This window comes from Oncorhynchus mykiss, chromosome 10 (assembly GCF_057628025.1).
Source record: "Oncorhynchus mykiss isolate SJ-2025 chromosome 10, ASM5762802v1, whole genome shotgun sequence".
Classification (NCBI taxonomy): Eukaryota; Metazoa; Chordata; class Actinopteri; order Salmoniformes; family Salmonidae; genus Oncorhynchus; species Oncorhynchus mykiss.
In genome coordinates, this window is record NC_143031.1 from 15,427,910 (window position 1) to 15,451,500 (window position 23,591).

Genomic DNA, 23,591 nt, shown 5'->3' on the forward strand with positions numbered 1-23,591 from the left:
TTGTTGCTGGAGAGAGGAGTTGATAGTGAGTGAGAGAGAGGAGTTGCTGGAGAGAGAGAGGCTTTTTGCTAGAGAGAGAGGAGAGGCTTGTTGTTGGAGAGAGAGAGGGAACCTAAGAAAGAAATTGAGGAACCTGTCCAACCAAAAACAGAGTCTACGCCTTCACTATGGTGAATCACTAAAACGGTCCAGAAATACACGACAGGAAAAAGAAGGAACAGCATGTCAGAAATCAGCTCAATGCTCAATTGAAGAATCCATAGACTCTAACCACTTCTGGGTTAATTGGAAAACACTAAACAAACAACAACACAAATAATTATCTATCCAAAATGGAGATGTATGGGTAAATTACTTCTCCAATCTTTTTGGCTCTAGAACAAACAGCAACAACATATACATGATCAATTACAAATCTTAAAATCAACTATTAAAGACTACTAGAACCCACTGGATTCTCCAATTACATTGAATGAACCACAGGACAAAATAAAAACCCTCCAAGCCAAAAAGGCCTGTGGTATTGATGGTATCCTCAATGAAATGATAAAATATACAGACAACAAATTCCAATTGGCTATACTAAAACTCTTTAACATCATCCTTTAGCTCTGGCATCTTCCCCAATATTTGGAACCGAGGACTGATCACCCCAATCCACAAAAGTGGAGACAAATTTGACCCCAATAAGTGGGATATGCATCAACTGCAACCTTGGGAAAACACTCTGCATTATCATTAACAGCAGACTCGTATATTTCCTCAGTGAAAACAACATACTGAGCAAATATCATATTTGCTTTTTACCAAATTATCGTACGACAGACCACGTATTCACCCTGCACACCCTAATTGCCTTTTGTTTTGTTTGTTTGTCAAAGTCTTCTCATGCTTTGTTGATTTCTAAAAAGGCTTCGACTCAATTTGACATGAGGGTCTGCTATACAAATTGATGGAAAGTGGTGTTGGGGGGAAAAACCTACAACGTTATAAATGTACACAAACAATCAGTGTGCGGCTAAAATAGGCAAAAAAACACATTTCTTCCCAAAGGACTGTGGGGTGAAACAGGGATGCAGCTTCAGAGAGGGGAGAGGCACGTTGCCGGAGCGAGTGAGAGCGAGGCACGTTGCCGGAGCGAGTGAGAGCGCGGCTCGTTGCCGGAGCGAGTGAGAGCGCGGCTCGTTGCCGGAGCGAGTGAGAGCGCGGCTCGTTGCCGGAGCGAGTGAGAGCGCGGCTCGTTGCCGGAGCGAGTGAGAGCGCGGCTCGTTGCCGGAGCGAGTGAGAGCGCGGCTCGTTGCCGGAGCGAGTGAGAGCGCGGCTAGTTGCCGGAGCGAGTGAGAGCGCGGCTCGTTGCCGGAGAGAGAGAGGGAGGGAGTGTGAGGCTCATTGCAAGAGAGAGGGGAGGGAGTGAGAGTGAGGCTCATTGCAAGAGAGATGGGAGGGAGTGAGAGCGAGGCTCGTTGGATAGAGAGAGGGGTGGGAGTGAGCTTGTTGCTGAAGAGAGCGAGAGGGAGGAAGAGAGCGAAGCTCGTTGCTGGAGAGAGAGAGCGAGGCTTGTTACTGGAGAGAGAGGGAGAGAGGCTTGTTGCTGGAGGGCAATGCTCGTTGATGGAGAGCAAGGGTCGTTGCTGGAGAGGGCTCGTTGCTGGAGAAAGGGCTCGTTGCTGCATAAAGGGGCAAGAGGGAGGGAGAGAGGCTTGTTGCTGGAAGAGGCGGGAGGAAGAGACAGAGGCTTGTTGATGGAGAGAGCGAGGGAGGCCTGTTGCTGGAGAGAGAGAGCGAGGGTTGTTGCTGGAGAGAGAGAGCGAGGCTTGTTGCTGGAGAGAGAAATGTGTTTCGTGCTGGAGAGAGGGAGAGAGAGAGAGGCTTGTTGCTGGAGAGAGAGGTAGGCTTGTTGCTGGAGAGAGCAAGGGTTGTTGCTGGAGAGAGTGAGAGCGAGGCGTGTTGCTGGAGAGTGTGCGAGCGAGGCGTGTTGCTGGAGAGTGCGAGCGAGGCTTGTTGCTGGAGAGAGTGCGAGCGAGGCTTGTTGCTGGAGAGAGTGCGAGCGAGGCTTGTTGCTGGAGAGAGAGAGAGAGAGAGAGAGATGGGCTTGTTGATGGAGGGAGAGAGATTGGTGTGGACAGAGATGGGCTTGTTGAGAGCGAGTCGTGTTGCTGGAGAGAACGAGAGAGGCTTGTTGCTGGAGAGCGAGAAAGCGAGGCTTGTTGCGGGAGAGAGCGAGAGAGAGAGAGATGGGCTTGTTGATGAGGGAGAGATTGGTGTGGACAGAGATGGGCTTGTTGAGTCGTGTTGCTGGAAAGAACGAGAGAGGCTTGTTGCTGGAGAGCGAGAGGGAGGAAGAGAGCGAAGCTCGTTGCTGGAGAGAGGGAGGGAGAGAGGCTCGTTCCTGGAGAGAGGGAGGGAGAGAGGCTCGTTCCTGGAGAGAGCGAGGCTCTTTGCTGGAGAGAGCGAGATTTGTTGCTGGAGAGAGCGAGAGCGAGGCTTGTTGCTGGTGAGAGCGAGAACAAGTTTTGTTGCTGGAGAGCGAGGCTTGTTGCTGGAGAGCGTGGCTCGTTGCTGGAGAGCGAGGCTCGTTGCTGGAGAGCGCGGCTCGTTGCTCGTTGCTGGAGAGCGTGGCTCGTTGCTGGAGAGCGAGGCTCGTTGCTGGAGAGCGAGGCTCGTTGCTGGAGAGCGAGGCTCGTTGCTGGAGAGCGAGGCTCGTTGCTGGAGAGCGAGGCTCGTTGCTGGAGAGCGAGGCTCGTTGCTGGAGAGCGAGGCTCGTTGCTGGAGAGCGTGGCCCGTTGCTGGAGAGCGTGGCCCGTTGCTGGAGAGCGTGGCCAGTTGCTGGAGAGCGTGGCCAGTTGCTGGAGAGCGAGGCTCGTTGCTGGAGAGCGAGGCTCGTTGCTGGAGAGCGCGGCTCGTTGCTGGAGAGCGGGGCTCGTTGCTGGAGAGCAGGGCTTGTTGCTGGAGAGAGGGTTCATTGCTGGGGAGAGGAGCCGGTTGCTGGAGAGAGGGAGGGCGCGATGCTTGTTCCTGAAGAGGGAGAGAGAGGGAGGCTTGTTGCTGGAGAGAGAGGGAGGCTTGTTGCTGGAAGAGGAGAAAGGGAGGCTTGTTGCTGGAGAGAGAGATGGTGGCTTGTTGCTGGAGAGAGAGAGAGGGTGGCTTGTTGCTGGAGAGGGAGAGAGGGTGGCTTGTTGCTGGAGAGAGAGAGGGAGGCTTGTTGCTGGAGAGAGAGAGTGAGGCTTGTTGCTGGAGAGAGAGTGAGGCTTGTTGCTGGAGATAGCGAGGCTTGTTTCTGGAGAGAGCGAGAGGGAGAAAGAGAGCGAGGCTCGTTGCTGGAGAGGGGCTTGTTGCTGGAGGGAGAGAGGAAGAGAGTGAGGGCTTTTGATGGAGAGTGAGAGCGAGGCGTGTTGCTGGAGAGAGCGAGATTTGTTGCTGGAGAGAGCGAGAGCGAGGCTTGTTGCTGGTGAGAGCGAGAACAAGTTTTGTTGCTGGAGAGCGAGGCTTGTTGCTGGAGAGCGTGGCTCGTTGCTGGAGAGCGTGGCTCGTTGCTGGAGAGCGTGGCTCGTTGCTGGAGAGCGAGGCTCGTTGCTGGAGAGCGAGGCTCGTTGCTGGAGAGCGAGGCTCGTTGCTGGAGAGCGAGGCTCGTTGCTGGAGAGCGCGGCTCGTTGCTGGAGAGCGGGGCTCGTTGCTGGAGAGCAGGGCTTGTTGCTGGAGAGAGGGTTCATTGCTGGGGAGAGGAGCCGGTTGCTGGAGAGAGGGAGGGCGCGATGCTTGTTCCTGAAGAGGGAGAGAGAGGGAGGCTTGTTGCTGGAGAGAGAGGGAGGCTTGTTGCTGGAAGAGGAGAAAGGGAGGCTTGTTGCTGGAGAGAGAGATGGTGGCTTGTTGCTGGAGAGCGAGGCTCGTTGCTGGAGAGCGAGGCTCGTTGCTGGAGAGCGAGGCTCGTTGCTGGAGAGCGGGGCTCGTTGCTGGAGAGCAGGGCTTGTTGCTGGAGAGAGGGTTCATTGCTGGGGAGAGGAGCCGGTTGCTGGAGAGAGGGAGGGCGCGATGCTTGTTCCTGAAGAGGGAGAGAGAGGGAGGCTTGTTGCTGGAGAGAGAGGGAGGCTTGTTGCTGGAAGAGGAGAAAGGGAGGCTTGTTGCTGGAGAGAGAGATGGTGGCTTGTTGCTGGAGAGAGAGAGAGGGTGGCTTGTTGCTGGAGAGGGAGAGAGGGTGGCTTGTTGCTGGAGAGAGAGAGGGAGGCTTGTTGCTGGAGAGAGAGTGAGGCTTGTTGCTGGAGATAGCGAGGCTTGTTTCTGGAGAGAGCGAGAGGGAGAAAGAGAGCGAGGCTCGTTGCTGGAGAGGGGCTTGTTGCTGGAGGGAGAGAGGAAGAGAGTGAGGGCTTTTGATGGAGAGTGAGAGCGAGATTTGTTGCTGGAGAGAGCGAGAGCGAGGCTTGTTGCTGGTGAGAGCGAGAACAAGTTTTGTTGCTGGAGAGCGAGGCTTGTTACTGGAGAGCGAGGCTCGTTGCTTGAGAGCGTGGCTCGTTGCTGGAGAGCGAGGCTCGTTGCTGGAGAGCGTGGCTCGTTGCTGGAGAGCGTGGCTCGTTGCTGGAGAGCGTGGCTCGTTGCTGGAGAGCGTGGCTCGTTGCTGGAGAGCGAGGCTCGTTGCTGGAGAGCGCGGCTCGTTGCTGGAGAGCGCGGCTCGTTGCTGGAGAGCGCGGCTCGTTGCTGGAGAGCGCGGCTCGTTGCTGGAGAGCAGGGCTTGTTGCTGGAGAGAGGGTTCATTGCTGGGGAGAGGAGCCGGTTGCTGGAGAGAGGGAGGGCGCGATGCTTGTTTCTGAAGAGGGAGAGAGAGGGAGGCTTGTTGCTCGAGAGAGAGGGAGGCTTGTTGCTGGAAGAGGAGAAAGGGTGGCTTGTTGCTGGAGAGAGAGAGAGGGTGGCTTGTTGCTGGAGAGGGAGAGAGGGTGGCTTGTTGCTGGAGAGGGAGAGAGGGTGGCTTGTTGCTGGAGAGGGAGAGAGGGTGGCTTGTTGCTGGAGAGAGAGAGGGAGGCTTGTTGCTGGAGAGAGAGAGGGAGGCTTGTTGCTGGAGAGAGAGTGAGGCTTGTTGTTGGAGATAGCGAGGCTTGTTTCTGGAGAGAGCGAGAGGGAGAAAGAGAGCGAGGCTCGTTGCTGGAGAGTGGCTTGTTGCTGGAGGGAGAGAGGAAGAGAGTGAGGGCTTTTGATGGAGAGTGAGAGAGAGGCGTGTTGCTGGAGAGAGCGAGGCGTGTTGCTGGAGAGAGCGAGGCATGTTGCTCGAGAGAGTGCTGCTTGTTGCTGGAGAGAGCTAGAGAGACATGCTTGTTGCTGGAAAGAGGAAGAGAAAGGCTTGTTTTTGGGGAGAGAGAGAGAGAGAGAGGCTTGTTGTTGGAGAGAGGCTTGTTGTTGGAGAGAGGCTTGTTGCTGGAGAGCGGCTTGTTGCTAGAGAGCGGCTTGTTGCTAGAGAGCGAGATGGAGGCTTGTTGCTGGAGAGCGAGAGAGCAAGAGGGAAGCTTGTTGCTGGAGAGAGTGAGAGAGAGAGGCTTGTTACTGGAAATCGGGAGAGAGGCTTTGAGACTAGTTGATGGAGAGACAGGCCAGGCAGACAGGCCAGGCACGCTGGCAATGAGGCAGGCAGACAGGCCAGGCATGCTGGCAGGGAGGCAGACACGCCAGGCACGCTGGCAGGGATTGCAGGCAGGCAGTAACTATCCATTTCAGAGGCTCTGTGTCAGAATTAGCCTTCTAATGAGCTTGGCAGTCATCTCTCAGCACTTTGAAAGACCAGGCAGAGACACACACCCACAGACTCTCACGGAAATGACCAGGCAGCTCACTTTGGCAGTTTTGGGATGCAGCCTTTTCAGCCTGCGGCCTCCATCCATGCAGCTCAGTCATCACACACAGCCCTCCCCAGTGAGTGAGTCAGTTAGGGTGTGTGTGTGTGTGCCACTCGGCACCCTGTCAATGAGGCCAGGGGCAGCAGAGACATGTCCCTGTGTAGTGACACCATGAAGAGACTGTTGTGGGAAGGACCAGGCATGTTTTGGCCTGTCTCCTCTCTGTGTAGCGTGAGCAGGCATGAGGACACACTACTACTGGGCAATTCCACGGTACGCTTTGACTTAGTTTTTTCACTTTAAAATGTTTGCTGAACAAAAAACATTGATTTCAAAGTTTAACAAACCAAAAACGTTTTTGATTGATTTCCACTGACTAAAAAAAAATACATGGAATTCTGGTAATCTCCCTTAAATTTTTATGGGACTGAATTTTACAAAATGGAGGTAAATATCTGCTCCGAATTAAGATTCCAAGATGTCTGCAGAAAGAATGGGGTGTCAGCTATGAAATGGCACCTTGACTTTGAAAAAATCTCTTTTAGTTATTGAACTACTACTGGAAGTTAAGTGGATTTACACCCGGGAATGGAATAACAGTAATGGAATTGAATCAAGGGTCCCTGATCTTCGGAAAAGTAGGGACAGATTTTTGACTTGTCCAAAGCACTTGGCACTTGTCCCAACAAAAACAAAAAGGTCTCCAACACCATTTGTATATAATTGTATGATGCAATGAACCACTTTACAAACAAGATGAATTACTATGTATTTTACCATAGAGAATCAGACAAAAATGTAGGCTACACTCTGCCTGTTCAGGGAGATCGTTCAAGATTGACGTCGAAATAGGACGTCTAGCCATGTCCTGAGGATGTCGGAAAATGGCTTCAGAGCCGGGCCACTAGGGGGCAACAGTGAGTGCTATTGCCATCAAGTAGGTTAGGTTTTGCTAGGGCATTGTGGACAGGGGTGGTGGATGGGCAAAATCCCATGACTCTGGATCAGAAGATTGCGTGTTTGATCCTAGTCGTGGACACTCGTTTTTAATATCTTGTTTTAACCCTGTTCCAAACTGTAACCATTTTGAATGAGTGCCTAGATTTAACCCTTAACTCCAATTTTTACATTTGGAGAAAGGGAACAGTGTAGAGCACCAGGAGCAACATAAACTCTTAGAAATTTGACGTGTTGGAGAACGTGGATGAATGTCTAATTCTGCAGTGAGAGCTTGTTGGACTATTGGCTCTTTGCATATTCAAACCTGTTTCAAAATACAACACTGCCCCTTTAAGGATGTCTTGGAGGATGGTTGGCCACCCTTGGCACTTTATAAAATATTGCAAAATTACAATTGCAACCAAACACTTTTTATTTCTTCATAAAATAATTCCCTTCAGGGCTCAAAAATAAGGGCGTCCTATCATCCCTGTGACGATAAAATATGTCTACGTTTAAAACGGACTCTGGGACAGTTCTGTGACGACAGATCCAAAATTCATACAACTACTGCATATAAAAAAAGCCATGTGGCTGATGCAATAGATCAGACCGTTTTAGCCTAAAATGTTGACAACATTTTGTTTCTTCATATTAAAAGCTCAACAATGCGCACATGGCTGTAGGCCATTCTGGAATATTCCAAAATGCAATTAGTGGGAAATCACTGTTCTCAAAAGCGCACCTCATGGGTGAGCGGTTTCCTGTGACTGAGATGAGAAATATCTGACTCATCAACTAGCATGGGTTACTAATACAACTAGGATTATCATCAACTAGCATGGGTTACTAATACAACTAGGATTATCATCAACTAGCATGGGTTACTAATACAATTAGGATTATCATCAACTAGCATAGTTTACTAATACGACTAGGATTATCATCAACTAGCATGGGTTACTAATACGACTAGGATTATCATCAACTAGCATGGGTTACTAATACGACTAGGATTATCATCAACTAGCATAGTTTACTAATACGACTAGGATTATCATCAACTAGCATGGGTTACTAATACGACTAGGATTATCATCAACTAGCATGGGTTACTAATACGACTAGGATTATCATCAACTAGCATGGGTTACTAATACGACTAGGATTATCATCAACTAGCATGGGTTACTAATACGACTAGGATTATCATCCAATTGTTTATTCCAGTGGTAGTGGTCTCTGCATATTGTTTATTCCAGTGGTAGTGGTCTCTGCATATTGTTTATTCCAGTGGTAGTGGTCTCTGCATATGGTTTATTCCAGCGGTAGTGGTCTCTGCATATTGTTTATTCCAGCGGTAGTGGTCTCTGCAGATGGTTTATTCCAGTGGTAGTGGTCTCTGCAGATGGTTTATTCCAGTGGTAGTGGTCTCTGCATATTGTTTATTCCAGTGGTAGTGTTCTCTGCATATTGTTTATTCCAGTGGTAGTGGTCTCTGCATATTGTTTATTCCAGTGGTAGTGGTCTCTGCAGATTGTTTATTCCAGTGGTAGTGGTCTCTGCAGATTGTTTATTCCAGTGGTAGTGGTCTCTGCATATTGTTTATTCCAGTGGTAGTGTTCTCTGCATATTGTTTATTCCAGTGGTAGTGTTCTCTGCATATTGTTTATTCCAGTGGTAGTGGTCTCTGCATATTGTTTATTCCAGTGGTAGTGGTCTCTGCATATTGTTTATTCCAGTGGTAGTGGTCTCTGCATATTGTTTATTCCAGTGGTAGTGGTCTCTGCATATTGTTTATTCCAGTGGTAGTGGTCTCTGCATATTGTTAATTCCAGTGGTAGTGGTCTCTGCATATTGTTTATTCCAGTGGTAGTGGTCTCTGCATATTGTTTATTCCAGTGGTAGTGTTCTCTGCATATTGTTTATTCCAGTGGTAGTGGTCTCTGCAGATTGTTTATTCCAGTGGTAGTGGTCTCTGCATATTGTTTATTCCAGTGGTAGTGTTCTCTGCATATTGTTTATTCCAGTGGTAGTGTTCTCTGCATATTGTTTATTCCAGTGGTAGTGGTCTCTGCATATTGTTTATTCCAGTGGTAGTGTTCTCTGCATATTGTTTATTCCAGTGGTAGTGGTCTCTGCATATTGTTTATTCCAGTGGTAGTGGTCTCTGCATATTGTTTATTCCAGTGGTAGTGGTCTCTGCATATTGTTTATTCCAGTGGTAGTGTTCTCTGCATATTGTTTATTCCAGTGGTAGTGGTCTCTGCATATTGTTTATTCCAGTGGTAGTGGTCTCTGCATATTGTTTATTCCAGTGGTAGTGGTCTCTGCATATTGTTTATTCCAGTGGTAGTGGTCTCTGCATATTGTTTATTCCAGTGGTAGTGTTCTCTGCATATTGTTTATTCCAGTGGTAGTGGTCTCTGCATATTGTTTCTTCCAGTGGTAGTGGTCTCTGCATATTGTTTATTCCAGTGGTAGTGGTCTCTGCATATTGTTTATTCCAGTGGTAGTGGTCTCTGCATATTGTTTATTCCAGTGGTAGTGGTCTCTGCATATTGTTTATTCCAGTGGTAGTGGTCTCTGCAGATTGTTTATTCCAGTGGTAGTGGTCTCTGCATATTGTTTATTCCAGTGGTAGTGTTCTCTGCATATTGTTTTTTCCAGTGGTAGTGGTCTCTGCATATTGTTTATTCCAGTGGTAGTGGTCTCTGCATATTGTTTATTCCAGTGGTAGTGGTCTCTGCATATTGTTTATTCCAGTGGTAGTGTTCTCTGCATATTGTTTTTTCCAGTGGTAGTGGTCTCTGCATATTGTTTATTCCAGTGGTAGTGGTCTCTGCATATTGTTTATTCCAGTGGTAGTGGTCTCTGCATATTGTTTATTCCAGTGGTAGTGGTCTCTGCATATTGTTTATTCCAGTGGTAGTGGTCTCTGCATATTGTTTATTCCAGTGGTAGTGGTCTCTGCATATTGTTTATTCCAGTGGTAGTGTTCTCTGCATATTGTTTATTCCAGTGGTAGTGGTCTCTGCATATTGTTTATTCCAGTGGTATAAAAAAGAGTACTACTACTACTACTACTACTACTACTACTACTACTATTAGCATACTACTATTACTAGTATAATACTACTACTAGTACTAGAATACTACTAGTAGGCAATTTGAGGCATGCGTGAAAAGAGGGGCATAGTAGAGTCACAGCACAGTAATGTAATCCATCTGGGCCACAATGCAAACAATGGCCTGCCAACTACTACATTACAGTATGTGTAGCGAGAGAGAGAAGGGGGAAAGACAGGGGAGTGGAATACCATACTAGAGCTCTCTCTCTGAGACAAAGCGAGCACTCTCCCCCTTTATCTCTCTCGGTCTCGGTCTCTCTTTGTCTCTCTATCTCTCTCTCTGAGAGGGTTTTTATCTCTCTCTCTATTTCTGAGAGGGTGTTTCTCTCTCTCTGAGAGGGTGTTATCTCTCACTCTCTCTCTCTCTCTCTCTCTCTCTCTCTCTATCTATCTATCTGAGATGGTGTTATCTCTCTCGCTCTCTGAGTGGGCATTATCTCTTTCTCTCACTCCCTGAGAGGGCATTCTCGTTCTCGCTCCCTGGGAGGGCGGTCTCGCTCCCTGGGAGGGCGGTCTCGCTCCCTGGGAGGGCGGTCTCGCTCCCTGGGAGGGCGCTCTCGTTCCCTGAGCGGGCGTTCTCGCTCTCACTCCCTCTCTGAGACGGCGCGCTCTCCCTCTCTGAGACGGCGCGCTCTCCCTCTCTGAGACGGCGCGCTCTCCCTCTCTGAGACGGCGCGCTCTCCCTCTCTGAGACGGCGCGCTCTCCCTCTCTGAGACGGCGCGCTCTCCCTCTCTGAGACGGCGCGCTCTCCCTCTCTGAGACGGCGCGCTCTCCCTCTCTGAGACGGCGCGCTCTCCCTCTCTGAGACGGCGCGCTCTCCCTCTCTGAGACGGCGCGCTCTCCCTCTCTGAGACGGCGCGCTCTCCCTCTCTGAGACGGCGCGCTCTCCCTCTCTGAGACAACGCGCTCTCCCTCTCTGAGACAACGCGCTCTCCCTCTCTGAGACAACGCGCTCTCCCTTGCTCTCCCTCTCTGAGACGACGCGCTCTCCCTTGCTCTCCCTCTCTGAGACGGCGCGCTCTCTCTTGCTCTCCCTCTCTGAGACGGCGCGCTCTCTCTTGCTCTCCCTCTCTGAGACGGCGGCTCTCCCTCTCTGAGACGACGCGCTCTCCCTTGATCTCCCTCTCTGAGACGGCGCGCTCTCCCTTGCTCTCCCTTGCTCTCCCTCTTTGAGTCGGCACGCTCTCCCTTGCTCTCCCTCCCTGAGACGGCGCTCTCTCTCTTGCTCTCCCTCTCTGAGACGGCACGCTCTCCCCCTCTGACTGGGTGTTATCTCTCTCTCTCTCTCTGAGAGGGCGTTAATCTCTCTCGCTCTCTGAGAGGGCGTTATCTGTCTCGCTCCCTGAGAGGGCGTTATCTGTCTCGCTCCCTGAGAGGGCGTTATCTGTCTCGCTCCCTGAGAGGGCGTTATCTCTCTCGCTCCCTGAGAGGGCGTTATCTCTCTCTCGCTCCCTGAGAGGGCGTTATCTCTCTCTCGCTCCCTGAGAGGGCGTTATCTCTCTCTCGCTCCCTGGGAGGGCGTTCTCGCTCTCGCTCCCTGGGAGGGCGTCCTAGCGCTCGCTCCCTGGGAGGGCGTTCTCGCTCTCGCTCCCTGAGAGGGCGTTCTCGCTCTCGCTCCCTGAGAGGGCGTTCTCGCTCTCGCTCCCTGAGAGGGCGTTCTCGCTCTCGCTCCCTGAGAGGGCGTTCTCGCTCTCGCTCCCTGAGAGGGCGTTCTCGCTCTCGCTCCCTGAGAGGGCGTTCTCGCTCTCGCTCCCTGAGAGGGCGTTCTCGCTCTCGCTCCCTCCCTGAGAGGGCGTTCTCGCTCTCGCTCCCTCCCTGAGAGGGCGTTCTCGCTCTCGCTCCCTCCCTGAGAGAGCGTTCTCGCTCTCGCTCCCTCTCTGAGACGGCGCGCTCTCCCGCTCTGAGACGGCGCGCTCTCCCGCTCTGAGACGGCGCGCTCTCCCGCTCTGAGACGGCGCGCTCTCCCGCTCTGAGACGGCGCGCTCTCCCGCTCTGAGACGGCGCGCTCTCCCGCTCTGAGACGGCGCTCTCTCTTGCTCTCCCTCTCTGAGACGGCACGCTCTCTCTTGCTCTCCCTCTCTGAGACGGCACGCTCTCTCTTTGCTCGCTCTCTCGCTCTTTCTCTCTCTCATACGCCGTGCTCTGAGACGGCGCTCTCTCTCTCTCTCTCTGTGCTGTGGAGTACGGCTCCTCTGGGGGAAACCTGCTCTCCATTTAAGAGTTTCTGCTGAAAATGGATCTCAAACACAATTTTTTATTTTATTCTTTATACATCTGTTATTCCTGTTTAACGAATGCAGACCATGGATGAGGAAATGATTCGATCTTGACGAGGATTTTGTTTCATAGTTGCAATGGAGGGAGAGGAATAGAAAAAGAGAGAGCGAGTGAGAAAGGGAAAAGCCACACAGGTTTTCTTCCCAGTTGAAAAGCTGTTTTTTCCTTCTCATGTGAAGGGGAGAAGATGAGTTGCTGTCTCCCTGTTTTCAATTTATAGTGTGAAACATGACTCCCAACACTCGCTGTTTTTGGTTTTTCTAAGTCTTTGATACGGCGCTGAGGGCAAAACAATAAAGGAAAAACAACACATCCCTAAGGTACACCTCGCCACTGAACCTCCATCCAGGCCAGTCAGATGCAGGAAGTCAATTATATAGTCAGCACTACGTATCCAGTTATTCTTTAGAGGCAGCTCTGTTTGGAATTCTAAATGTCACTAGTAAAGCTCAGGGCAGGCTGAACAAGGCAACAGCAAGAGCCCAATATAAGAGGGGAAAAGTCCTGTTTTATGGCCACATAAATATGCTCTCAGTCACTCAAGGCCATAACCTGCTTTTTCCTCTAGTGCTTCTCTTTCCCGACTCACTGTACTCCATTCTCTCTGTGGATGGATGGGGAATCAGACATGCATATCTACAGAGCAGATATCCTCAGTCACACCCTTCCCCTGTGCTATAGGCTAACTACCTCACCCACAGAGGCCTAGTTTGACTCTATAGCAGTGTAGTAACCATAGCCAGCCCTGTACTGTAATTGCTGCTGATGTGTCGCTGATTGTTTTCCTTCTTCCCTTACAGATGGAGAGGGAGACGAAGAGGAGAAAATACTCCAGCAGTAGCAATGACTCGGACACCACGGACACCACTGGCAGTGAGTTGATTTAGTTAGAGATGATGAAAGGGACAGGGGTGGAAAATAGAGACTGAGGGAGGGGCTGATGGAGAGAGAAAAATGGAGAGGGAGGGATTGTCACCATTGGAGACTAATTAGTCAGGAGTGAGCCATGAGAACTGTACAGTACTTGGACTACAACAGGCCTTGAAGAGAAAACCCTCAGCAGCAACACCCTGTGGGCCCACGGTTGGGACTAGGATGACGTTTGAGACGCATCCCATAGCAGGAACAGTCACTAGCCTGGCCTCCTCTCTCTACTACTCCCATATTCTGCTTCCTGTCGTCTTGTTTTCTCTGTACGCTGCATCCCTGCCTCTTTGAAGTGGCTTGGGCTCAGATCAAAGACCGAGAGAGCCAGTGTCCAGATGTTTATGCCTGCATCGCTGCATCACTGTGACTGACTGACTGACTGGTCACTGTGAGCCACTATAGTGGTGGCCAAGTGATTGACCAATGTATGGTTGTGAATGGTGAAATTACCTCTTAGGCCAGGTTTGAATTCTTTCATCCCTAATTGGATTAATTCATGATTGGGAGAGGTAATCTGATCTGAAATGTGTGCCTACGGCAACTCCTACAGCTGGACCAGTGGCCATAGCTCTGGGCCATGTGCCGGGGGGCTATACTGCTCGATGCTCCCTGAACAATCAGTGCATCTGAGTGCTATTAACAGGCCAGTCACTCTAGTCTACAATGGCTTATTGACATGGGATGATGCCCAGGCTAGCCTGCATCTGTTAAACATGGGTTATCATGTTTCTAATTGAAGGATAAGGTAAATGGATGCTAAAAACATGTAAATCTGAAATGTAACTGTCATTGTCTGCAGGTCAAGTGACCTCCTGGTCCAAGTCCTCCAAGAACACAGGGACCAGCAGCACCTGGGTCAGACAGGCGCACAATAAACCCTCTGAGGTGAGTGGCTGCCCACTCCATATTGTATACAACTCACTGGGTGTGTCCCAAATAGCACCCTATAGTGCATTACTTTTCACCAGGGCCCACAGTGTGACTGACTGACTGACTGTCCGACCGACCGACCGACTGACGAGTATGTTGTGTGAGTTACATTGAGTTTATGGCGTGACTGATTGGATATCCTTACTGTACACAATTTACTGACTGGTGATTACGTCGCATGAGTTAATGATAACGTGACTGATTGCTGATTATGGTGTGAGTCTGTTGCTGTAATGGTGGTGGGATGATGGTCAATGATGTCCTCATCAGTTTACTGGTGATTATGGTGTGGTGGATTCATTGAAGCGAGGACAAAATGATAATCCACTGAGGATAATGACAGTATGATACAGACAGTATGGTAATGACGTGTTTGTTACTGCAGTAGATTAGGGTCGGTGTTCAATTCAAGCTCAGTCAAAGTTGAGCCCTGTTACTTGTTGCTTCAGACATTTGGCTAGGTAAGTGTGGAGGATGGTATGTGAAGTAGGCCCTAACTACGCTTGCACTGGTCTGTTATAAGAAGGAAGGAGACTTTTGAGCTCTCCATAAATAAGTATATGAACTATATAAATATTATTTTTTCTACTTTCAAACTACTACAGTAGGCTATATTTCCAAGGATCTTGTCATCGTGTCAGAGGGATTTGATTTGAAGTGTACTTCCTTAGATTAGTCTGGAGCAAGGATGCAGTGTAAACCAGTCGTGTTGTTACTGGTTTTGACAAATCAAAACCGAGGCTTTAGTGAGATCCCTTTGTTGTGTCTCCGGAGTATGCTGTGACAGTTGTCACCACATTACCAACATTGGCATGGGCACACGGAACCTTTCCTCAGACTTGTAGTACAGCCTGACTTTTTCATGTTTTTATTCATATGGCTCATGTTCATTGGTGATTCTTTGGGGAACTTTGCTTATTTACCGCTTGAGAAATAGCTGCTGGCTAAAACAGGGAAATGGAATGATGAAACAATGTGTTCTCCTGTGTTTGACAGTGAATCTGTCGTCTGAGTGAGGACTTGTAAATAATCCGGTTGATATTTAGTGGAGTAATGCCTGATGAAGGATTGTTTGTCTTGGTCATGGTACATAGGTGGGATTCTGTTTAATATGCGTAATATTTCTTTCTCAGGGCTCTGTAGGGTTCAGTTTCCAAACCTTTCTGTGACGGTTTTAATATGTACTTGGTGGTTTTTCATAGCAGAGCTGTACTCGAGAATGACTGGTATTAGGAAACAAGATATCTCCTACTCTACATCCAGAGGAAGAAAGTTGCCTTTGCATAGTATGCAGGTGTGAAACTTGCACACACAGGGACTGCCTGAGAGAGGAGAGAAGGGGTGCGGGGGCTTTCATCTCAAACCCAACCGGAGCCAAGAAGACGAGATGGATGAGAAGCCTGCATTCACTGTTCTCTTCTCTGTTCTCAGGAGCTGGCAACCAAGACACACTCACTGGTAAAAACTAAAATACTTATGAGCATCCAATCTGGCAGTGTGTGTTTGTTTCTCGGTCATGTGTGGCACCCCTATTTTACTCTGCAGTCTTCCGTGATATTCATGGCAGCGGATCTGATGGTTGGATACCTGGGTGGCGTGGGCAGCTTTGACTGGGATTTTTTTTTTTGCTAAGTGAGAGAGAAGGATAGTGAGGAAGAGGGAGCGAGAGAAAGTCACAAACAGCGTCTTTTTTACTTTGTCCTGCACTTCAAAGCAGCAATCTAGGTTTTTACCAAGGACCTGGTATCTGTAGGGGTAAAGTGCCCCAATGTTGATGCTGCTGGCTCTGCATGCCGAATTGATGCATAAAAAACTCCACTCCATGTTTCTTTCTGATAAGATGCTCCCACAGCCAATTCTGTGTTATTGCTGCACCGTCCACTCTCAAGGACATTGGGAACTATTCAAGGGAACAGAGTTTTCATTTAAAAGCCGTTTTAAAGAACTTCAGCAACTTTTCAGAGTAACTTAATCTGAGAAGAAATGTTCACCAGAAAAGCAGAAAGGGAAGATTTTTAACTTGACATTGGACATATCTGCAGCATTTTGCCATCTTAGGCCTACATTTGTGGTGCAATCAACTCTAATATGGCCTCATGTATTTAGCAGGCCATAATTTATGGGCCGGTTGAGTTGGCATACCTTAGCACTGACGCTTCATATTGGGTTAAAAGGTAGACCAGACTCATGTTCTCCCATCTGTGCAGATTAAGTAGGCCATTTTGCCTTTTCAATGCCATTTAAAAATACAGACAGTGTCGCAATACTACGAATGCTGATTTTTTTCATTCCCTGTGCTATGTGGGATATTTGTTCATTGTTGTACCTTTGTCTCTTTGACCCATTTTTTAATACTTGAATGTCGGAGAGGGATGACATTCGCATTTGCAATCTGTCTGAATTGAGCGTGCAGTCAAAGGGAGCTGTAATTGAGGGAGGCTACTGTGGTACTGAATGACATGACCTTTGAATGAGGCTTGCAATTAAAGTGAATAGAACAGCATTTCTCAGTCAACTATCATTCACAGCGGGTTGTGAAGAAGCCTGTAGTTAACTGAAGAAGACTAAATGGGCTCATTTCAGAGATAAAATGTTACAGTAATGAGACTGAAATGTAAAAAAATATATACACACTACCACTCAAGTTTGGACACCTTTTTGTTATTTTTACTATTTTCTACATTGTATAATAATAGTGAAGACATCAAAACTATGAAATAACACATATAGAATCATGTAGTAAACCAAAAAAGTGTTAAACAAATCAGAATGCCACTCTTTGCCTTGATGACAGCTTTGCACACTCTTGGAATTCTCTCAACCAGCTTCATGAGGTAGTCACCTGGAATGCTTTTCCAAAAGTCTTGAAGGAGTTCCCACATATGCTGAGCACTTGTTGGCTGCTTTTCCTTCCTCTGCGGGCCAACTCATCTCAAACCATCTCAATTGGGTTGAGGTCGGGTGATTGTGGAGTCCAGGTCATCTGATGCAGCACTCATCACCTTCCTTCTTGGTCAAATAGCCCTTACACAGCCTGGTGGTTCACCTTCCAACAGGACAACAACCTTAAGCACACAGCCAAGACAACGCAGTAGTGGCTTTGGGACAAGTCTCTGAATGTCCTTGAGTGGCCCAGCCAGAGGCCGGACTTGAACCTGATCGAACATCTCTGGAGAGACCTGAAAATAGCTATGCAGTGATGCTCCCCATCCAACCTGACAGAGCTTGAGAGGATCTGCAGAAAGAATGGGAGAAACTCCCCAAATACAGGTGTACCAAGCTTGTAGCGTCATACCCAAGAAGATTTGAGGCAGTAAATGCTGCCAAATGTGCTTCAACAAAGTTCTCAGTAAAGGGTCTGAATATTTATATAAATATGATATTTCAGTTTAACATTTTTAATATGTTTGCTAAATTGTCTAAACCTGTTTTTGCTTTGATATGATGAGGTATTGTGTGTAGGTTGATTGGGGACGACGACGACGACGACAATTTAATACATTTTAGAATTAGGCTGTAACGTAACAACTAACGTAACGTAACAACTAATGTAACGTAACAACTAACGTAACGTAACAACTAACGTAACGTAACAACTAATGTAACAAAATGTGGAAAAGGTCAAGGGGTCTGAATAGGATCTGAATGCACTGTAAATGTACAGTTTGGAAGAGTCTTGGTGGTTCCAAACTCCTTCCATTTAAGAATGATGGAGGCCACTGTTCTTGGAGACCTTTGATGCTGCATAAATCTTTTGATACCCTTCCACAGATCTGTGCCTCGACACAATCCTGTCATCGGAGCTCTACAGTTTTTGCTCTGATATGCACTGTCAACTGTGGGATCTTATATAGACAGGTTTGTGCCTTTCCAAATCATGTCCAATCAATTGAATTTACCCCAAGTGGACTCCAATCAAGTTATAGAAACATCTCAAAGATGATCAAGGGAAACAGGATGCACCTGAGATCAATTTCAAGTCTCATAGCAAAGGATCTGAATACTTAAGCAAATAAGGTATTTCTGTTTTTTATTTTTAAGAAATATTATTAGATTTTTTTTTTTTAAATGTCTCAACCTGTTTTCGCTTTGTCATAATGGGGTATTGTGTGTTGATTGAGGAAAATGTTTTATTTAATCAATTTTAGAATAAGGCTGTAACGTAACAAAATGTGGAAAAAGTCAAGGGGTCTGAATACTTTCCGAATATGTGTGTGTGTGTGTGTTTGTTACAGATATACATTTCACAAAGACACAGCATAACGAAATGGTAGGCTGGCTATATTGTCCATGCATAAGAGTGACTGGCTTTTATGCTTTACATGCTCTTCTGTGCTTCTGTTCAGGGAGTGTTACTCAAAGGATAGCATTTAGCTATAGCCTAGCTGATCTTTCTGCCCACTCATCACATCCATCGTGATCTTGGGGTTATCCAGCAAGCCTGTGGAAATCCTCCCTGCCTCTCCAGAGGGAATAACTTTGCCTCGGAACAGGGAAGGGCGGACTTTCCCGACCTGATCTCAGGGATGGTTCAGAGCGCGCTGAGCATGCGGTTCCCGCTCTCATTTTCAGTCGGTCTGTCTCTCCTGCCTGCCCCGGCCCATACTCTGTTCTATGTCCAAGAACTCCCTTTTAAATATAGAAGAAAAGTTACTGGAAGAACATCAGGCAGGGAAGCTTTCCAGTTGGAGTCTGATGTCTTGGGAAAAGAGGGAATTTTATTTTCTCTGTCTCGTTCCTTATGACATTCCATAAAACTCTGGTTTTGCCGGCCGTGTGGAGTGGAGGCTCCTGGGCCTGGCCTCTTCCTTGGCCACTGCTGTGGTGAGTCCTGACGCCAAGACGGTCCAGGTGACGGTCCAGGTGACGGTCCTGGTGACGAGGGAAGGTCAGATGTGTCCGGTGACTGAGACTCCACTCCCAACTGATGCTCTGGAGTGGCCAGGGATGGGGAGGGGGGAGGGTGCTGCCTTCTCTAGAACCATGTGGGGTGTCCAGGGTTGGTCAATTTAATTTTAATTCAGTCAATTCCATAACTCAATAGAGAAGCATTGAGGAAAGTGAAATGGTATTAACCCATACCCTGGGGGCTTCATTACTGCTCATCATGCTGGATATGGAAGATGGGCAGTGTGGGTTTTTGTGTGGAACTGGATGTGGAATTTGGGGGTAGGGAACAGCTCTTCTCCAGATTAATTTCTCTGTAGGTGATGGCTTTTGTTATGGAAGGTTTGGGAACCGCTTCCTTTTAAATCAAATCAAATGTATTTATATAGCCCTTCTTACATCAGCCGATATATCAAAGTGCTGTACAGAAACCCAGCCTAAAACCCCAAACAGCAAGCAATGGAGGTGTAGAAGCACGGTGGCTAGGAAAAACTCCCTAGAAAGGCCAAAACCTAGGAAGAAACCTAGAGAGGAACCAGGCTATGAGGGGTGGCCAGTCCTCTTATGGCTGTGCCGGGTGGAGATTATAACAGAACATGGCCAAGATGTTCAAATGTTCATAAATGGTCAAATAATAATAATCACAGTAGTTGTCGAGGGTGCAACAGGTCAGCACCTCAGGAGTAAATGTCAGTTGGCTTTTCATAGCCGATCATTGAGAGTATCTCTACCGCTCCTGCTGTCTCTAGAGAGTTGAAAACAGTAGGTCTGGGACAGGTAGCACGTCTGGTGAACAGGTCAGTGTTCCATAGCCGCAGGCAGAACAGTTGAAACTGGAGCAGCAGCACGGCCAGGTGGACTGGGGACAGCAAGGAGTCATCATGCCAGGTAGTCCTGAGGCATGGTCCTAGGGCTCAGGTCCTCCGAGAGAGAGAGAGAGCGAGAAAGAAAGAAAGAGAGAATTAGAGAGAGCATACTTAAATTTACATAGGACACCGGATAAGACAGGAGAAATACTCCAGATATAACAGACTGACCCTGGCCCCCCGACACATAAACTACTGCAGCATAAATACTGGAGGCTGAGACGGGAGGGATCAGGAGGTGGTTGTAGAATTTAACGTCTCTTTTCTAGATTTTGATAATTAGCGGGTATCGGCCTAATTCTGCTCTGCATGCATTATTTGGTGTTTTACGTTGTACACAGAGGATGTTTTTGCAGAATTCTGCATGCAGAGTCTAAATTTGGCGTTTGTCCCATTTAGTGAATTCTTGGTTGGTGAGCGACCCCAGACCCCACAACCATGAAGGGAAATGGGTTCTACAACTGATTCAAGTATTTTTTGTCGTATGTCAAATGTTATGTTCCTTTTGATGGCATAGAATTCCCTTCTTGCCTTGTCCCTCAGATCGTTCACAGCTTTGTGGAAGTTACCTGTGGCGCTGATGTTTAGGCCGAGGTACAGTGCCTTGCGAAAGTATTCGGCCCCCTTGAACTTTGCGACCTTTTGCCACATTTCAGGCTTCAAACATAAAGATATAAAACTGTATTTTTTTGTGAAGAATCAACAACAAGTGGGACACAATCATGAAGTGGAACGACATTTATTGGATATTTCAAACCTTTTTAACAAATCAAAAACTGAAAAATTGGGCGTGCAAAATTATTCAGTTAATACTTTGTAGCGCCACCTTTTGCTGCGATTACAGCTGTAAGTCGCTTGGGGTATGTCTCTATCAGTTTTGCATATCGAGAGACTGACATTTTTTCCCATTCCTCCTTGCAAAACAGCTCGAGCTCAGTGAGGTTGGATGGAGAGCATTTGTGAACAGCAGTTTTCAGTTCTTTCCACAGATTCTCGATTGGATTCAGGTCTGGACTTTGACTTGGCCATTCTAACACCTGGATATGTTTATTTTTGAACCATTCCATTGTAGATTTTGCTTTGTGTTTTGGATCATTGTCTTGTTGGAAGACAAATCTCCGTGCCAGTCTCAGGTCTTTTGCAGACTCCATCAGGTTTTCTTCCAGAATGGTCCTGTATTTGGCTCCATCCATCTTCCCATCAATTTTAACCATCTTCCCTGTCCCTGCTGAAGAAAAGCAGGCCCAAACCATGATGCTGCCACCACCATGTTTGACAGTGGGGTTGGTGTGTTCAGGGTGATGAGCTGTGTTGCTTTTACGCCAAACATAACGTTTTGCATTGTTGCCAAAAAGTTCAATTTTGGTTTCATCTGACCAGAGCACCTTCTTCCACATGTTTGGTGTGTCTCCCAGGTGGCTTGTGGCAAACTTTAAACAACACTTTTTATGGCTATCTTTAAGAAATGGCTTTCTTCTTGCCACTCTTCCATAAAGGCCAGATTTGTGCAATATACGACTGATTGTTGTCCTATGGACAGAGTCTCCCACCTCAGCTCTAGATCTCTGCAGTTCATCCAGAGTGATCATGGGCCTCTTGGCTGCATCTCTGATCAGTCTTTCCTTGTATGAGCTGAAAGTTTAGAGGGACGGCCAGGTCTTGGTAGATTTGCAGTGGTCTGATACTCCTTCCATTTCAATATAATCGCTTGCACAGTGCTCCTTGGGATGTTTGAAGCTTGGGAAATCTTTTTGTATCCAAATCCGGCTTTAAACTTCTTCACAACAGTATCTCGGACCTGCCTGGTGTGTTCCTTGTTCTTCATGATGCTCTCTGCGCTTTTAACGGACCTCTGAGACTATCACAGTGCAGGTGCATTTATACGGAGACTTGATTACACACAGGTGGATTGTATTTATCATCATTAGTCATTTAGGTCAACATTGGATTATTCAGAGATCCTCACTGAACTTCTGGAGAGAGTTTGCTGCACTTAAAGTAAAGGGGCTGAATAATTTTGCACGCCCAATTTTTCAGTTTTTGATTTGTTAAAAAAGTTTGAAATATCCAATAAATGTCGTTCCACTTCATGATTGTGTCCCACTTGTTGTTGATTCTTCACAAAAAAATACAGTTTTATATCTTTATGTTTGAAGCCTGAAATGTGGCAAAAGGTCGCAAAGTTCAAGGGGGCCGAATACTTTCGCAAGGCACTGTATGTGTAGTTTTTTGTGTGTTCTAAGGCAACTGTGTCTAGAAGTAATTTGTATTTGTGATCCTGGTGACTGGACCTTTTTTTGGAACACCAGGTCTGACAGAATCTGTGCATAATATCTAGGTGCTTCTCTAGGCCCTCCTTGGTTGGTGACAGAAGCACCAGATCATTAACAAACAGTAGACATTTGAGGGCGGTGAGGGCGGGTGCTGCAGACTGTTCTAGTGCCCTCGCCAATTTGTTGATATATATGTTAAAGAGGGTGGGGCTTAAACTCTATGGAAATAAATGTGTTTTTTGCCAATTTTAACCGCACGCACACTTGTTGTTTGTGTTCATGCATTTTATAATGGCGTGTGTTTTTCCCCCCAACACCGCTTTCCATCAATTTGTATACAGTGGGGCAAAAAATTATTTAGTCAGCCACCAATTGTGCAAGTTCACCTACTTAAAAAGATGCGAGAGGCCTGTAATTTTCATCATAGGTACACTTCAGCTATGACAGACAAAATGAGAAAAAAAATCCAGAAAATCACATTGTAGGATTTTTAATAAATTTATTTGCAAATTATGGTGGAAAATAAGTATTTGGTCACCTACAAACAAGCAAGATTTCTGGCTCTCACAGACCTGTAACTTCTTCTTTAAGAGGCTCCTCTGTCCTCCACTCGTTACCTGTATTAATGGCACCTGTTTGAACTTGTTATCAGTATAAAAGACACCTGTCCACAACCTCAAACAGTCACACTCCAAACTCCACTATGGCCAAGACCAAAGAGCTGTCAAAGGACACCATAAACAAAATTGTAGACCTGCACCAGGCTGGGAAGACTGAATCTGCAATAGGTAAGCAGCTTGGTTTGAAGAAATCAACTGTGGGAGCAATTATTAGGAAATGGAAGACATACAAGACCACTGATAACCTCCCGCGATCGGGGGCTCCATGCAAGATCTTTCCCCGTGGGGTCAAAATGATCACAAGAACGGTGAGCAAAAATCCCAGAACCACACGGGGGGACCTAGTGAATGACCTGCAGAGAGCTGGGACCAAAGTAACAAAGCCTACCATCAGTAACACACCACGCCGTCAGGGACTCAAATCCTGCAGTGCCAGACGTGTCCCCCTGCTTAAGCCAGTACATGTCCAGGCCCGTCTGAAGTTTGCTAGAGAGCATTTGGATGATCCAGAAGAAGATTGGGAGAATGTCATGTGGTCAGATGAAACCAAAATATAACTTTTTGGTACAAACTCAACTCGTTGTGTTTGGAGGACAAAAAATGCTGAGTTGCATCCAAAGAACACCATACCTACTGTGAAGCATGGGGGTGGAAACATCATGCTTTGGGGCTGTTTTTCTGCAAAGGGACCAGGACGACTGATCCGTGTGGCCTAGCCAGTCTCCAGATCTCAACCCCATAGAAAATCTTTGGAGGGAGTTGAAAGTCCGTGTTGCCCAGCAACAGCCCCAAAACATCACTGCTCTAGAGGAGATCTGCATAGAGGAATCGGCCAAAATACCAGCAACAGTGTGTGAAAACCTTGTGAAGACTTACAGAAAACGTTTGACTTCTGTCATTGCCAACAAAGGGTATATAACAAAG

General features: G+C 47.6%; 1 protein-coding gene across 7 annotated transcripts in view; it reads left to right on the plus strand.

Annotated features, from left to right (window-relative positions):
* The window catches only part of LOC110534855 (protein Jade-1), a 287,817-nt gene that overhangs the window by 22,679 nt on the left and 241,547 nt on the right, over nt 1-23,591 (plus strand). For 4 of the 7 annotated variants that reach the window (XM_036989744.2, XM_090185916.1, XM_090185914.1 and 1 more), the window contains 3 exons: nt 12,965-13,037; nt 13,891-13,976; nt 15,453-15,479. In XM_036989744.2, the coding sequence (XP_036845639.1) occupies nt 12,965-13,037; nt 13,891-13,976; nt 15,453-15,479 (186 nt within the window). The remainder of the gene's footprint in view (nt 1-12,964; nt 13,038-13,890; nt 13,977-15,452; nt 15,480-23,591) is intronic. The other 3 variants (XM_036989745.2, XM_090185915.1, XM_090185913.1) reach the window with 1 other exon arrangement.